This window comes from Neodiprion lecontei, chromosome 3 (assembly GCF_021901455.1).
Source record: "Neodiprion lecontei isolate iyNeoLeco1 chromosome 3, iyNeoLeco1.1, whole genome shotgun sequence".
Lineage (NCBI taxonomy): Eukaryota > Metazoa > Arthropoda > Insecta > Hymenoptera > Diprionidae > Neodiprion > Neodiprion lecontei.
Window position 1 is genome coordinate 32,774,651 of NC_060262.1, and position 17,042 is coordinate 32,791,692.

The following is a 17,042-nucleotide window of genomic DNA, read 5'->3' on the forward strand; positions in this document are numbered from 1 at the left end:
GGTTTTCCTCATTTCGAAATGATTAGAGTTTCAATAGAATCGCTTCAACAGTTTCTGAAATGTATTGTAAATTCTGCTATTTCAAATAGCTGTAAATAGTCGCTTCATCATAGCTGTACACACACGTATATTCATATAAATGTGGCAGACTTTGATAAATGTCTTTTAAATTTTGATGAGTAACATTTTGATTTACGACATCAAAGTAGTCTGAATATGAACATGATACTTCATCATTGCAAGAAAAATTTTTATAAAGCGGGACGGTTTTGTCAGTCACGTACCCACTACAGTGTGATATATCAAAATGATAGTTGATATACCAACTTTTACACACATCGTACAAGGGATTTACGCTGATTCAATTATTCATCATCAACACACATCCGATACATTTATAAGGCGTGGAAAATATCCATTTATGAATTGGATGTGGTTATGTATGCGACGGTTCAATAAATGTGGCGAGTCTTTGCTTAAGCAATGAATTCACTTTCAAAACAGGGAGGGAAATTCACTGCTGACGGATGTCCGGCATTATTACGAATCAAGTACGGTAAATTACAGCAGTTTCAAAGAAGTTTATTACATAATTGTCCGTAATAGATAGAAAGCCACTTCCCCTCGTTTCCACCATCTCAACTTGGAAATTGCATGACCGGTGCATTTTTTTTCAAAAGACTTGACGATAATTAACGATACGCTGTATTTCAAGAGATGCTGTGACTCGTGAGGAGATCGGACATGCCATCCTTAATTATTTTCAGGCACTCCAGATCAGCGTTGATTGTAGAAATGAGTTGAGACATTCCTTGCTGTTCCATAGTTAAATACTGCAACGAAGGACAATACATATTAATTGATATTAGCGAATGTAAAGCAATGTAAGGATACACTTGTCTCGTACATCCTAAGCTGATACTGATCAGTTTTGTTAAAAACAAAAAATTAGTTTTAAATGTTGACCACAAAATTGACTCTGGTCTTGCAATTGTGATAACTTCATAATTAGGAAGAGTAAACTAAGTTTTGTACTAAAGATATGAAATATACTCACGGTTTTAATATCGTCTTGGGCAATAGGATCCATAGTATATCGTTCGTGGTTTTGAGAGTCCATATGCCGTCTCATTCTCAGTTGTGAAAGCATTTCACTGATTCTTCCCTTAAACTGTGTCGGAGCACTTATTTGCGAATGCATTGCTTCAAACCTATTTGTTAGCACTTCTTCTTCAGGTTGTAATGCTAACCCAACCTTGCGCGTTATTTCTTGACGAACCAGCACCTAGAAATTCATTTATGAAACGTATTATTACATTAAGTAAAGCAGTATGATGGTAAAAAAAATTTGACGAATCCAAATGAAATGGCCCAGTATACGGGGTAAGTAAAAAAAAATCGCACCAAATTTAGACGTGAATAAAATCCGAATGCATTGACTTTATTATGAAAATTTTCTTTTTTGCTTGAAATTAGGACAATAAACAATTTGTTTCGCGTTTGAAAATTTGAACTTCAAATCACAATTTAAGATGAAAATTAGGCTAAACATTCTTTAATAATAATTTTTTTTTATCCTCCCAGCGAATTTTGCAAAATCTGTTTTTCAAAATCGTGTATCTCAGCAAGGATGAAGATTTTCTAGATTTCCGAACACAAAACGAAAGGTTTATGTTTTTAATTTCGAGTAAAAAGAGTTTCGAAAATTGGTCGATGCGTTCGAAATTTATTCACGTTTTAACTCGGTCCGGTTTTTTTGGCCCACCCAGTGCGTAGAAGTAGAATGAAATAAAATTATCAAGATCCTCTTCACCTGTAAAACTCGGTGTTGCAGCTCGAGTAAATTTCGTCGATGTTCTTTCAATCTTGCTTGAGTTGCAGTGTGTTGTCTCTGTAAACTTTGAATTCTTTCTGCAGCCAAGTCTAGAAATGCTCTATGCTTGGCTGTTTCTTCTTCTTGGCATTTCAATCTATATTTAACTTGATTGAACCCAATCATTGGCACTGGAATATATTTCTCTGGGTTTGGATTATCTAATTGCGCTTGCTTCCATAATCTGGGATCAATAGACGACGGTGGGTTATCCAAATATTCCTTCAGTTGACTAGGGTCTAATTTAACCTGTGGAAAAATGTTTTCCACGCCCATTTGGGCCAGCTGTTGTTTTTGCATAGTCTGTGTAAAGAAACTAACTAACTCGTTTGCCGGAATTTTCCTAGACAATCCTGTCACACCTTTTTCAGATACGCAGATTGTCACGTGACTTTTATTGTCATCTGTCGATTTTATAGTATCAACAGTTAATGTTAAATTTGGTTTATTTCCGAGAATGGTGTTGAGTGATGTAATCAACGTCTGTTTTCCATCTTTTAATTCCTGTTCCTTTTTGTTGAAACAAATAACGACCAGTCCATCATTGTTATCTGCATCTGGCATACAGCTATAACCAATAGCTTTGAATCTACACAAAGGATTTTCTTGTGTCAAATCTATAGGAGGTGCCACCGACGAGTAGTAAGCTTTTCCAGTACCCCATAATGCTTGGATCAAGTTCCATCTTGCTATGGTATTATCACGTTCGTCATTAAAAAGTTGGCAGTTAAATACTGCATTATAAAGTGCTTCCGATATCGCATTCACAGATTGTTGCTGCGGTTGTTGCTGTTGCTGCTGTTGTTGCGGTTGGGTAAGAGTTGTTCCTAACCCAGTAAGACCAGAACCTGAAAAATAACGTCTTAGGTAAAATCATGTCTCTCATAGTGGTGAAGATATTTCAAGTACGGGCAATTAAAATATAATTATCTGTCCTTTCTCCTCTAGCGTTTGAATGCATTAAGATTGGATTAGTACAAGAGTTCCAGGGTGCTTGGAAAATATATTATTTCTAATATTTTTTCCAAATTCGGATTTCAGTTAACCTGTTCCAAAGCTGCTGAAGCCTGTTGTATTTATTGCAGCTGGCTTAGCACCAAATCCACCAAATCCTGTTGTGCCGAATCCTGTTGTTGTTGTGCCTGATGTGCTAAAGCCACCAAATAAGCTCGGTGCTGAAGATGTCGCCATGGTTGGGAACGAACCAAATCCACCGAAACCTGTTGAACTTGTAGTCGCAGTTGTCCCAAATCCACTGAATGCCGTAGATGAAGTTGCTGGCGTACCACCAAATCCTGCACCTGTCCCAAACCCGAAAGATGAACCTGGAGTGCCAAATGTTATCGTACTCGTGGCTGGTGTTCCAAATCCTCCGACTGTTGATGTACCAAAGCCACCGCTAGTTCCAAAGGCAGGTGCCTGTGTTGCAGGGGTACCAAATCCTCCAAGAGCTGGTGCTGATGTAGCCGGAGTGCCGAATCCAAACGATGGTGTACCAAAACCAGCTAAGATAATATAAATAAAATGAATTACTCTTCGAAGCAAACTTTTTTCAATTAAAAAACAAATTATTACTTGACTATATTTCTAAATTACAAGTGTGATAATTCTGCTGTCTCTTTTTACACATTATTCAATAGTTTGATGTGTTGGCGGGTGTGAGCGTATTGTATTATTTAATGGACTTGGTACAGAAATTAAATTCATAGTGAATAAATACCCCATTTCTTAAATCTTTCAAACTTGTCATGTAAGAATTTTAGCATTGTGCCCTAGTTGCAGATAATAAAATTATGTTCACTATTCGGAAATTGAATAGACCGGGTCTCATGTATATGCAAAAAGCAACTCATCTGAGGCAATGTAATATTCTGAAGTGTCAACCGCATCCTTGAACTTTTATTCCAGTGTATTATGAAAATTTCCGATTTACATCAGAGTTCAAAGATCAAATGTTCGCTATAAAGGCAATTGTACCAAGCCGTCAGATGTTTTCCCCAGAAATCATGGATGACGTGGTAATAAAAATCAGCGCTCGACAAAAGACAACCAGGTGTGTCTAACAATTTCAATATGTAGACAGATTTCTAGGGGAAATGTCAAAACGTGACCAAGTTTTTGATGTCAAGAAACATGAAATTAATTTTCTTCTGAAGTTCTATTTATCGAATTGTAATTCTGACTAGATTGATGAAGTATAATTCTTACACAATATTTGGTAAGACTGGTTTCCTATCTATTAAAATTATGTATCGCGAAAAATATAAAGTAGCACAAAAGACGAAGATTTGCCTACGATATAATGTTTCTTTCATCATTTCTACGTATCTCTGTGGTGGGAAAAACCGACCACGAACATCCGGTTAAATGTGACTTCAACAAGTTGTCGGAAGCTGATACTTTCCTTGTTCCAGCTTTGAGGGATTCTCGGCTGCTCAAGCATCAACAGGGTTTAATGACTATAAAGCTGTCAGTGAAGGTAAACGTAGTGTGACTATTTATTTTTCGCAAATCAAGATGAGCTTTTCCAAAAACGTAAAACACCAACGGCTGGTACGTATATCAATATTGTACTACTATTATCATGCTTTATAATCAACTAAGCTGATTCAAAATTTGGATACCATGTAGATTAACAATGTGTTTGTTGACTTTACAATACAATTAACATAAAATTACCTCAGTTTCTCATTCACCCATTGCAACGCAATAAGAATAATGGAAATACTTTACCATGCTTCCAATTCTAATCCAAAGCAACTAAATCATAACTCATACGATGAACACACCCATCCCTATCCACGCCAAGTGAGTACTAGTCCTGTTGACGAAGTTACGGAGTTTGAAAATGAACTGGGAACCACAGGGGAATCATTTGGAGTAATTTAAAGTTCCCTTTATACATATTCGATTACCGTCATTGTCAGAAATTCCGCACTCCTTGCTCATTGTAACTAACCAAAGTTGATGAAACACACATATATATACATAATAACTTGTGTGCAATACTGATGTGATGAAGATTTTTTGCTTTGTTCTCAGACTCAATATTACAATATTTGGTACTTTATTATTTTATTTCCAGGATACTATAGGCGATATGTCCACTATACTGCATGAACTATCTGAAAGCACCACGCCGATTGTTACTACTCAGACTACCACCACCATGCAATCCATTGCATCTGGTCAAAATGGATCTTCAGACGAATCGAGTCAAACGATATTGATAGTTTTGGGATTGCTCTTAGGAATTCTAGTGCTAGTATGCTGCGTTCTTGCCTGCATACTTGCCAGACTTAGGAGGAAAGGTTTTTGCACAGTGCAAGGTAGAAATCAAGAGACGTGCGACGAAGAGTGCCCAGGAGAAGATATGGATCTCGGACAATCAACAAAGAATTCAGAAGCATCAGTGAAACATATGAATTCTCGGTCGTCGGATCAATTGCTCAAGAAGTAACCTAACGCAATAGATGTTTCATACTCTGAGGATGATTTTATAGGTTGGAGATTATGACTGAGCTAGGATTTGGAATAAAAAATGTCATATTAACTAGAAAGAGCGGAGTGTCGTGGTCAATCTTTGGTAAAGCTTAAACTACCCAGACAATTCGATCGCTCTCTACTGCCTTAAACACATCGTAGTGCAATTCGTAAGAACGTAGATACTTTTTTCGTGCCGATCACATCAGCGAATTTAGAACTAATAAGTAAAATTTATTGTTATGAATTTGTAGTCATTTAGGTTATTGTTTGAAAATACACCAAGTTCTAGTTCATACTTACTCGGTTTCGCTGCTGTGGCTGTGCCTGAAGCTTGCGCCCCAAATCCAAAATTTGGTGTTGCTGAGGGGGTAGAAGTCCCAAATCCAGTACCAAAGGACATTTTGATAATTTGTTTATTTAAAGAATTAGTACAAATTAAGAAACATAACCCCAAATAACACTGGCTAATACACAGTCGGAAGTTCTATCATACAACACGCACACACGAAAGTGATATTCTATGTATTATTCGACCAGAAATAAACTCCCAGCTGTTAATTGGCCGTTCGATCAACTCTGTGATATGATTGGCTCGCAAAGCACGCTTGCGCTCTGTAATCGTTCGTCAGGTCTACGGCGTCGTTTTGTTATAATGAATATCCCCGAGCAATCGAACTGCTTACTCGTCAGTGACGTCACTTGCGCGCAATTTATTTGAATGATAGTAATCACGGTACTATACCTATATCATGTACAGATATTTGAAATTTGGATAAGATTGAACTATCAAACTCCGCTTTTACAGATTGATACCACTCTTGTATATGTTTATTTATGTATAACCAAGTATTTACACGCACCGTTGTCTGAAGACTTATAGTCTTCAGTCAACGCACGCACCTTGTACTACAATTATTAGACACTTTGTTAATAAATCATGACTTTTGTGCTTTTTTAAATTTGCGTTTTTCTCGACTAGTTACTAAATATATGACGAATTTATCTCACGTAATAGTAAGAATTATATTTTTTTGAAGCATCTTCCTATCGTTGGCTCTAATGATTTGAATTATGAATTGAAGAGTTACTCTCATTTCAATAGCATGATTTTACAGCAGGGAGGTTTTACAATATTTTCCATAATTAGAGAAGAATAACCACTTAATTTAATTCTAATGGAAAAAAATTTCTACTGTATTTGCGTAGTGTCCTATACATGAAATTTAATTTCAGGTTCTTGAAAGTAGACAAGGATATTTGTACATTTACTTTCTTTGTTTGCCATTATATGCTAATAAAATAATACTGACCCATCAAGCTCATAACTCGACTGTTGGACTTGTGTCACCAGGACCTGTGGAATTTACTAAAGTATGTCCGATTAAATAAAACGATTAAAAGATCCAATTAAATTATTTAAGGATGTATAGGCGTGTGAATCAAAATAGTGCTAGGTCAATGAAAATTATACAAATTGTTCTCACTTTTATTTTAAATGCCTAACTGTTTTCCATAAGAATCAGTGTAAGATCACGAAAAATTAAAAGTATAATAACTCCGGCATGATTTAGACAATAGCCTAAAATTTTAAACGGATATTCAAAATAAAAGTGAGAACAATTTGTACAAATTACGTCTTGCTTGATTTATAAATCGAAACATAACATGCACAATCGTTATTAGACAGTACCTCTCTCCTTATAGCGGAGGCTATAAGAAATATTGCGATTGCTGGAGAAAACGTCCTTATTTAATCTTTCTCCATCCATGGCTGGAACGTCACGTAATTATCCAGTTTTCCGAAAAAATTTTCTTGCACTCTTTGTTTGTCTTCCACTGTAGTTTCCTTCTTCTTTTATTTATATGGTTAATCTCCGTTCCCTTCTATAAATGGACTCGTGTCTGTGACAAATTTTCAATGATTCTATCAACGGCACCATAATGCTTATTGTGTAATTTGCGCAACCTAATGTTGGCAGAAAAATATAAGTTTAAGAAAAAATCGTAAGATACAGCACAGCATTATTGAATTATACTCGCTTTATTGACACATATTGTCTTATAAGAAAACGATCTGTTCGTCTAGTTCCGTGGGGTTGAAATATTCTTGTAGAATCTTTCCGAATACTTCTATTATAATTATATTGTTACCGAACGAAATAAACGTTCCAGTTATTTTTTGCGTACATCAGCAAATGAAGTAATTACCTCAGTTGTTTGCTCGAAATTGTACAGATTGCATTACAACAATAAAATGATATCGTAAAACAATATTTTCACAGAGTTTGTTATGTAACAGCCAACATTTATGTAATTCAATTTCATGTAGAAACACTCAATAAAAACTCCTATTTTCTATAACGTACATATACATGTATTAATATATATATTTTACTTTCTTCAACGTTTGATATTACTTATTTAAAATTTGTAAAACTCCAACAGTGCTCCAATTTCTCATAACGTACATTACAATTAGATTGAAATAATAAGTATATAGAATATCGTAGCCAGAAATCATAATTAACCCTCAGAATGTGATGAACAATAGTTGGAGAGTAAGTGAAAATCTAATTTCATACAAGTCTGAAGTGGAAATTTTTGAACACTGTAGTTCCCTTACGTATACCTAAATTACATGAGGCATATAAAAATCTCATGAACTACCGCTGATCCAGTATATTGAGCGTAAGAAAAATAACATAAATTTCATTAACTTCGTGTTATTGAATTTCTGATTTAAGATATTACAAACCGGAATTTCTCCAACAAATTAATCAATTGAACAGCTATCTATGTATCTGTGCGTAATTGTTACTATGAGCATCTCAAATATCCTTGTGACACAATGCGAATATAAATAGCAAATCATTGTCCAATTTTCGTCAAACATACCTGAAAAATTGATATAATTTTTTATAGTTTACATGAAAAAAAGGTGAAAAAATAACAGAAAACATACTATTTTCTATTAATCGACAGTATAATGACATCCCCTAAATTCTAATTGTCATATTTTAGCTGATTATTCAGATATACCTACTAATATACTACACATGTTGGCTAAATTTATATCAACTACATTGGATTTTTTAATTGCAGTCAAATCACAATAAGAACTTAGATGTTTTTGAAATATTCAAGACTTGTAGTAAATTGTTACTTGTCATCTTTATATTTCAAACTAAACTCGTGAGCAAAACTATTATAATCATATGTAAAATAGATATCAAAATTAAACTTTGGTATTGAACCATTTTACATTTTGCTAATCATTTATCGTTTGACGTTATAACATGAGGAAAAATCGTATTGCTTATTATATATGTATGATATTTGACGTCGAATTTATTTGTAAAGAGAAGATGAACAAATCGTATGATTTCGTTTGATAACTGACTCTGTTGTATTTTTGTAATACGACTATTAATAAACATATGGCAAGTAGTAAGGACATTTCGAATTAAAAAAATTGCTCTTCTCCGAAGTCAAATCACCGTAGTCAAATCCAATAACGTACATAGTTGGTTTTAAGGTATACAAGTAGAATTGCTTGACTGGCTGAAAATCTTTTAGTTAGTTTCTTTATCTAATAACTTTTCATCTAAAGGACGACAGCCCCCAGTCACCCAGCGTGGTCCGTTTCTAAAAACAAAAAGTTAAATTCCGTTTTTTTGAAATATCATAAACTTGTCACACACATATATAGCGGTTTGTCGCATTCATAAATAATTTTAATTTCATATTGATCACTTGATGGCTCATTTGAAATGATTTCTCTCCATTGATCTAGTTATCGAAGGCTTGCATGAAAGCTACAATGTTATACTACCTCATCAAGACTCCCAAATAATTTATGAATGGACACGATATTAAGCGTTTAAATCTCGTTAGCATGTCTAAATATCACTTAGTCAATTCATTATTCTACATTTTATTTTAATTTGGGAGTAAGCTTCATGAGGTTTACATTAATATGGAAGTACTTTAATATTATAAGATTTTGTCTAACGAGATTTAACTGCAATTATTACATCTAATTCTAAAACAGTCACTAATTCTGAGAATAAATAATTTATATCTCAACTTTACTGTATTTTAAAGCCCAATTAGAAATTGCATTTGTATTTTCAGAGTAAAAAAGTGTTTCTTTTGTTTTGGACCCATAAGACTAAATTTGTCATAGGCAACAAAGATTATTTTATATCCATGACGAAAGTGCATCAACAGACGCGGAATTATTTAACGGAACAAAAATAAATATAACCGTATACACTAATTACATTAAACATCGATTATCATAAAATGCATTTATGCGTACAGATCTTGTCGTTGTGAGATCAGAAAAAACTTATTTAGGCCGCAATCTATCATTTCTACGAGATCGATTTTGTGCACTTTTAATTGTAATAGGTCCCAAATTTTTTTCGGATGAGACAATTTTATGCAGATTATTCGTTAATCTCGTTACATACGGGGTTACTTACAATAGACACGATAATTTATGTGCGCATAATCTACATATTCCTGCACATCTCATCACTTTCAATATATGAACGCTGCTAATACATTGATATTCGAACGTTTAGCATTGCATTTTTTCCATCACAAGCCATTGCCGACTTGATAAACATATGTTAGTTATGACAAACAAATAACTATAAGATGAGGATTAGGCGAATAGAACTACTCGAATGTCGATAAAGATTCTTTTGTACTGAATCATGACTGACATCAATTTGAATTTACAAAAATTAGTTACCGATATGCATGGAACATAAACTTCTGATAATTGGTGATTGATATAATGATTCGAATTTTTCGTAATATAAAAGCATTTGGCCCGATTTCTCATATATTATATATCAGAGAAAAGCCAAGTCGTCGGTTGAAAGCAACAACATCCTATCTCAGAATTTGGCTCAACAAAACCTCATATCAGATTTCAGTTCAACAAAACCCTATCTCAGAATTTTGTTCAAAATCATTGTATTTCCTCGAAGATTACTTTGGACATACAACATTGTTCAACGAAATTCTGAGATGGGGTTTTGTTGAATCAAAATCTGAGATACGATGTTGTTGCTCTCAGCCGATGAAGTTATCTTTATTGTTTCGAAGTTAAGATGAGGAAAGATGGTTGACAAACTGTAATTTGAATGTAAATACGCCATTATTTTGACGTGGATCATTTGAAAAATTTATTACAGTATTTATTATCTCGTAATCTGAAAACTCAGTTTTTTCCAATTGTATGAGTAAAATTTCGATCATACAGGGTCATTCATTGGTTCCTCAACCTGATCCTTGAGCAGGAGAGTTAAAATCGGTTGCGTTAATCGCACTCGTTTTCATTATCCGATGAATGGCTCGAGAAGTTCTCTGTGAAGCTGTATTTCTATAATAATCCAATACACCCCCTTGCCATTGAAATTGTATCTGATTTTCTAGATACATTTCTCATTCAAATAGTGATATAAACGGGTCAGAATTACAAAAGAAACTTTTTAAATCACAAAAAAAGATTGACCTGGAAAATATGAATAAGAAAATGATATGAATAACATGATACATATTCAATGAATTTTGTACAAAATGCAAGTAATGATAGTCCATTGAAACACGAAAAATAAATCTACAAGTATTGCTCAGTGGACAGCAAAATTATAATCTGCAATTCTGTTTAAAAGAGTTTGCAATCAATTCTCTGTAGAAAGATTGAGTGTTGAAATATAACACCATGAATAAAAACAACTTATTTATATACAAACAATAAGGTGATCTTAACAGCAACAAAAACAGTATATACGGCGCTATGATTTAGCAAGGTTAGGAGATAAATGAAATAACAGAAAGAATAATTTAAAAAATCATAGAACATTTCCAACCGTAGCACATGTGTTGTAATACTTGGAAGAATTTATCTAGCGTTTGGACAAAAAAAATTTGCAACTGCTATGCGGAATACTTTGATTTATAAAAGAGGAAATAAAACTGAAACATTTTACAGATAAGATTCTGAGAACTCAAAATCAGAAGCTGAAGCACGAGATGATCTTGTATATATGGAAATGCCCCCACCAATCGCACTATCAGACGTTCCTTCTCCGGTTACAAAGTCTGCTACAATCAAGGAATCCTTCGGAATATTTATTGGACCTCCCTTAGTCGCATCCCTCTCGGCTAATCGTTGTTTCAACATTCTGATTTTCTCCTCTTTCTATCGTACAAAGAATAAAATGTTACAAGAATCCTCCACACCCGCTATTAAAACCATATATATATATATATATTTGGTACTACACATACATAATTAATACTCTTGAATGAAAATCATCGACATACACAACATTGGAAACACAACTGTACATTCAAACGTATAATTGATGTGAGGTATTGCTTACCGCTGCAATGAGCTTTTGCAACTCATCATTTTCGATCAACAACTTCTGATATCTTTCTTCATCCTCCTTGCATATACCAACATCAGGATTATACTTAGATTCTGCCTTATCCCTTGGATGCCGTATAACTTCGATAACTTTGGGTACAAATATTAAAGCCATGCTTAGAAAGCAGCAGAATATGATAGCTAATGCAACAAAGGCAAAACTCGCATCCTGTTGACTTGCAATCACCATTGTTACCGGGGCTGTGATAAGGCATAATACTACGACATTGTAAATCGACATTCCCACGTAACGCGAATCGTTAATCTGCTTCACTTTAATACTGCGTGTCTCATAGGCCAAAAATAGACCAAATACCAATACAATGCCTTTATACCCATATATTAAACCTGAAATACATATTCACTCACTTTTAGTTAAAGTTTGGCTTGGAGCGAGCTGTTATATTCTGTTGCAGGATTATAATTTAAGTATAATATCAACTTAGATTCGTGAAGTGTTAGTAGAAGCTATTCACCGAGCCATATTATGTTATGATCACTTTCGCAGTGCTCTAACTCCGGTCTAATCCTGGCATCGTCATCTCCATACAAAGATGGCTCTAATTGGAAGACCTCTATGCGCCGCTGCAGTGGATCTAACAACTGCCATGCGCTCAGAATTATAACGTCGATTGTCAGGAGTGCGCTCACCATTGTATAGAGCTTCCACGGCTGAATTTTCTTCTGTATAGATGAAACTTTTTGTTTAACCAAAAATAACTAGAAAAAGGGTAAATATTACGAATACAGGGCTGAATTGTGACCGATCTGAAAAACATGCAGGATCAATCAATTAGTAATCTTTGCACTATAGTTACTACATGTGGCAAATATCTATTCTATGTCAAAGTGATATATCACACAAGGGTCAATTCTTTATGGGGGGTGCATAATCGGTGTAATATAATATGCCGTGTAATTTGATAAAAAGCACATTTCCACGGATGTAATGGTAAAATATATCGATGACCTAGGCAACATACATGATAGAAAACAATACCTAAATTGTTTACGGCTTGCATTCAAACTTAAACATACCTACTCTGCAATATTATTTACTTATACCTATGCGTGGACACGTATGTTCTCATTACAATTTGCCAATGAGTCTATATCATGCTACTAAATCGCTGCATTCCTCGATTTATATAACCAGGAGACGTTCTATGCTACTTGTGAAAAAGTTGGTATCATATCAATGATTTTCTGTATTAACTTCTAGTCTATTCATTGTTATTTAATTCCGTAAATGGAATATAAAAAATATATCTTGAAATTTATCTTACTCCAAACCCTTCGATGTTATTTTAGAAAGCGTACAGATTACTTTTATGGAATTTTACATTGTGGAAGTTTCCTAGTTGAAAATCGGGCTTTTTCATTAAAAATAGGATTTCAGGTAGGCATTAGCGCACAGAATATAAACACATCTATATCTCACCTTAGCTTGGTCGGCTTTAGTTTTGGTCGTCAGTCTATGTACCCTCCAAACTTTACTGAACATCGCTCCAAAAGCCAAGGTAAATCCAGTCGATAACATCCAAGCTCTAGCTTGACAAATGTTTGGATACTCGGATGGTTCCACAAATCGCCCGTCAGCTCCCAGTAAAAATACAGATACTAAGCAAGTGATAACACCCGTTAACATTATTGTATTGCAAATTGGATGTGACGACATGATCACTCTGGAAGTAAATGGCACAATGTATGAACAGTATTAAGCATTATTGTAGTGGAAAAAATCATCTACAACAAATTACAATTATTCTTTCAAAAATGCAAACGATTTTACCTCCTATGTCTATTCCAACTATTAAAAACGATCAAGGCCATCGCTATTACGATTCCTGCCGATGATACCGTGCCCATGCATATGAATAAAGGCAAAGAAACTGTTCGCAGGACTCTTCGAACAATTGTTCGATCTTGTGGGGCTTTACCACCAATCCACCTCTCCTTGTCTAGCCACGTTAAATTATCACTTTGAGTGTCATAGTATCCAAGTTTCACATACGTCCCACCTACAACCTGTTCTATTTGCGTCAAAGCAATTCGATCTCCTTGGGAACTGAATGCTACATATCCCTGAAAACAAATGTGCGTCAAATTAAATATTGGTCTGATAAAGGCTTATTATCCATAACATTAAGTGACTTACAGAAACTCCAAGGAATTGTGTTGAGTTTATTGCTGAATAAATGTCATCGGCTATCTCTTTATCGGTATAAGTGAAATTTTTCAAACTCTTACCAAGTCTATTCAGTTTTTCCATTGTTTTGTTAAATGCTGAAATGAATCACACATAAAATCTTTAAATTTGACAATATTGTGAAAAGCCACGAATACCTAGATAGTGTGATGATTTTCACAGTTTTAAAAAGCGATTCATATGAAAGCTCTCACCCAGAGCTACCGACCAGACAGCATCATAAGCAAGTGGTGCCTCTTGATAACCCTCAGGATATCTATTGTTATCAATATCATAGCCATGTGCCTTTAACATGTCATTCAATCTTTGTCTGAAATCCTCCGAAGTCATTCCGCTAATTGTTTTCTGATTATTCTGGTTCCACATAAGGGCTTCAGTCGTCAAATGGCCTTCTGCGGCCTGTCGCATTTGTTCCTTTGTGCAAGTTATGCCTTCCTTATCCAAATTTCTTTCAAACCAGTCATCTTCGTACCAGCCGATAAAAAACCATACGTAACTCTTGCCATAAAGCTTTTGATGATAAAGTTCGCACAGTACCCGTCTGGCTGCAACGACGTAAAATAAACCTACTATTACTCGGGCATCTTGACGACGTAAATTTCTAACTGCGTCCGCAGGGTCTGACAAAAAACTCTGGCGTGTTACAATTTCAATTCCAGCCTCCTTGCATCGTGCTTCCAAATCTTCCACGGTCTACAGAGAAATTTGTGTGTAATAATTAATGTTACGGAATTACATACTGTGCTGATGAAAAGTTTCGTTCGACTAAATTGCTAAAATCGACTGAATTTTATACAGTTAATAAAAGTCTTTGCCACATACAGAGATGAATACTTCTTCGGCTTGCTGTAAAATGGCAACTCGAGACCATCCAAATTTTTGGAGTAGCTTGATTCTCGTTGGATTATGTACCGTGGCTGATGGATGAGTTCTGAACAGCGTAGGAAAGCGATTACGATCTGATAAAGCTGGCGATGAGGCGCCATAGCATAACTGAAAATATAAGGATATGTATTATTTTTATTGCGTATAGTCAAATGTGTAATTTGCATTCGTCGAATATAGCTAAGTACTTACAACTACCAAATTCCACATTTTAGCAGCTTCAGCAACTGTGGTACAAACTGTGCTGCAGCCAGCTAGTAACATTAACTTCTGAGGTTTGTTGTATAATAAATTGTACATGACAGATGCTCCCAGTCCTGGCTCGCACTGAAATAAATAATTTTAAAACTCAACCTGTTTCATTTAATATACCAACTTCGGAGATAAAAATTTGTTTTGTTTTTGCAATTACCTCGCTGTCATTTGAATGTAACTTTAAAGTAAATCCAGGTAGTAAATCTTTTTGACTATTCACATCATCCAGGGCCAAGTTTGCTGCTGGCATGCATGCCTAAAAAGCAATATTTATCCCTTCGTATTTCTTTTATTTCAGTACAACTTTGTAAATTATATAAATTATAACAAAGTAAATTATACTCAGCATAACAAGTAACTGAAACTACAGCAAGCAATATTTTGGAAAAGAGGAAATTTCACAATGCAAGTTACGGAGCAGCAATTTTATTATATTCGTTCAGGCCAATTTCAATTATATAGCCTAGTGTTTCAAGTTTATAATGTGTATAATATAAAATATAAAAATATCACTGCAGATTTCTTGAGATTTAAAAGTTCAATATCGACGTACCTGACCTCCCTGCCATCCGCCTTCTCCAGCAATGGGAAATATGCCACCAATGTGCAAGACGTTGTCTTCTGGAGGTAACAATCCTCGAACGACGATTGGAATCAATGTAGTCACAGCAATGAAAAGTATGAACATGGTTGAAGAACTGAAAAAATAAATTCTGTCTTATTTTAGTGGAAATTCATATGGATGTATAAAATCTATTCCATTCCTTGCAGAATAATATCTCTACAATTTCTGTGAAAATTTTAACTTCCTGACGTTCCGCAGAAATTGGAATCTAGCCATTTCTGAAAAATTTCTAATCAATCCTTCTTAATACCTTATACAATTATTTATTTTTCAACTTTGTCCAGAACTCATCTTGTATTGAACACTTTCTAAAAGACTCTAAGAAAATATTATTTCCAGAGATAATCACAAATTATTTAAAAGAATTTTCCCATCAGGAATATTGTTCCCCATATTCATTTATCAATTGGTCTACCCACCACTCATGGTTATCAAATAGTATGAGGCCAGCTGATGTTGGATGTAGAGAGATTTGCCATACAAATTATTATGAAGCTGAAGCTACCAACCAAAGTTAGCGGCCAAACCTTTTAAACTTTTTGGTATTAGAAAAATGCAGTTCAGTATTATCCTCACAATTCTATAAAATTATTGTGAGTTCAAGGTATTTCACATAATTTTGATTTTCGGACTTCACTACTTTATTCGAATGAACATTAGAACGTTTGTCTGCCAATTCTGACTACTAGCTTCAGCCTCGTCACATTATTCTTATCAAAGCAGTTACTAAAACACGAATATGTATAAAATATCATATACTATGTAAATGACAAACGTAAAATTAATACCTTGCTTACGAGAATATTCAGTATAAAGTTAGACCATCAGTAGCTCAATCTCCAATCATTGAGATGTGAACTTTGGGTCGTGAATGACTGACAAAATCCATTGTAATGAGGCCAAAAATCGAAAGTCAACAGGTGCTGTAAAAATTAATTTCTGTATAGCTTATTCCTTATAATAAATCAAAAATTCCCTCAATTCATTAATAGACACCTCACTAAAATACCTTTGAGAAGAACTAATCTTTATCAGATTCAGGGTTGGATTCTAAATCAATTGAAGATTTAAAAAATGGTCTAAGCAAGTTTTTTTTCACAGTTTTTACCCACCTTGAGCACCAAGCCCTGCTGAGGAGTGATTTTACTAAACCAGGATGGCTCTTGTGTGTAATTCACTTCATATTGATTTCAGCGCCTGGCCCTGGCCCAGAGGGCTGTGTGTGAAAGAGACTTGCGGTGGTGGGGGGTAGATATGG

The 17,042-nt window shown here is 34.7% G+C and overlaps 3 protein-coding genes across 8 annotated transcripts; 1 reads left to right on the forward strand and 2 right to left on the reverse strand.

Annotated features, from left to right (window-relative positions):
- Positions 1-561: 561 nt before the first annotated feature.
- LOC107226624 (nuclear pore complex protein Nup54) lies at positions 562-5,969 on the reverse strand. The gene is made up of 5 exons (XM_015667506.2): positions 5,660-5,969; positions 2,920-3,378; positions 1,814-2,721; positions 1,058-1,285; positions 562-833 (listed from the first exon to the last, which is right to left on the reverse strand). Exons 1-5 carry the CDS (start codon positions 5,757-5,759, stop codon positions 711-713), a joined length of 1,818 nt encoding a protein of 605 aa, XP_015522992.1. The 5' UTR covers positions 5,760-5,969; the 3' UTR covers positions 562-710.
- LOC107226633 lies at positions 4,270-6,529 on the forward strand. Its single transcript, XM_046735492.1, has 2 exons — positions 4,270-4,426; positions 4,959-6,529. The coding sequence occupies exons 1-2, from the start codon at positions 4,391-4,393 to the stop codon at positions 5,331-5,333; spliced, it is 411 nt and encodes a 136-aa protein (XP_046591448.1). The 5' UTR covers positions 4,270-4,390; the 3' UTR covers positions 5,334-6,529.
- An 855-nt stretch (positions 6,530-7,384) lies between these two features.
- LOC107226607 (gamma-aminobutyric acid type B receptor subunit 1) lies at positions 7,385-17,025 on the reverse strand. Of its 6 annotated transcripts, none has more exons than XM_015667492.2 (14): positions 16,897-17,024; positions 16,573-16,707; positions 15,713-15,857; positions 15,317-15,415; positions 15,097-15,231; positions 14,842-15,012; positions 14,214-14,712; positions 13,969-14,096; positions 13,603-13,895; positions 13,252-13,495; positions 12,287-12,494; positions 11,764-12,158; positions 11,441-11,579; positions 7,385-9,004 (listed from the first exon to the last, which is right to left on the reverse strand). In XM_015667492.2, exons 3-14 carry the CDS (start codon positions 15,845-15,847, stop codon positions 8,985-8,987), a joined length of 2,466 nt encoding a protein of 821 aa, XP_015522978.2. In that variant the 5' UTR covers positions 15,848-15,857; positions 16,573-16,707; positions 16,897-17,024; the 3' UTR covers positions 7,385-8,984. The 6 variants fall into 6 exon arrangements, with proteins under 6 accessions (XP_015522978.2, XP_015522981.1, XP_046591445.1 ...); XM_015667495.2 differs by having other exon boundaries at positions 12,287-12,530; XM_046735489.1 differs by having other exon boundaries at positions 7,385-11,579; positions 12,287-12,530; positions 16,582-16,707; positions 16,897-17,025.
- Between the last annotated feature and the right edge of the window lie 17 nt (positions 17,026-17,042).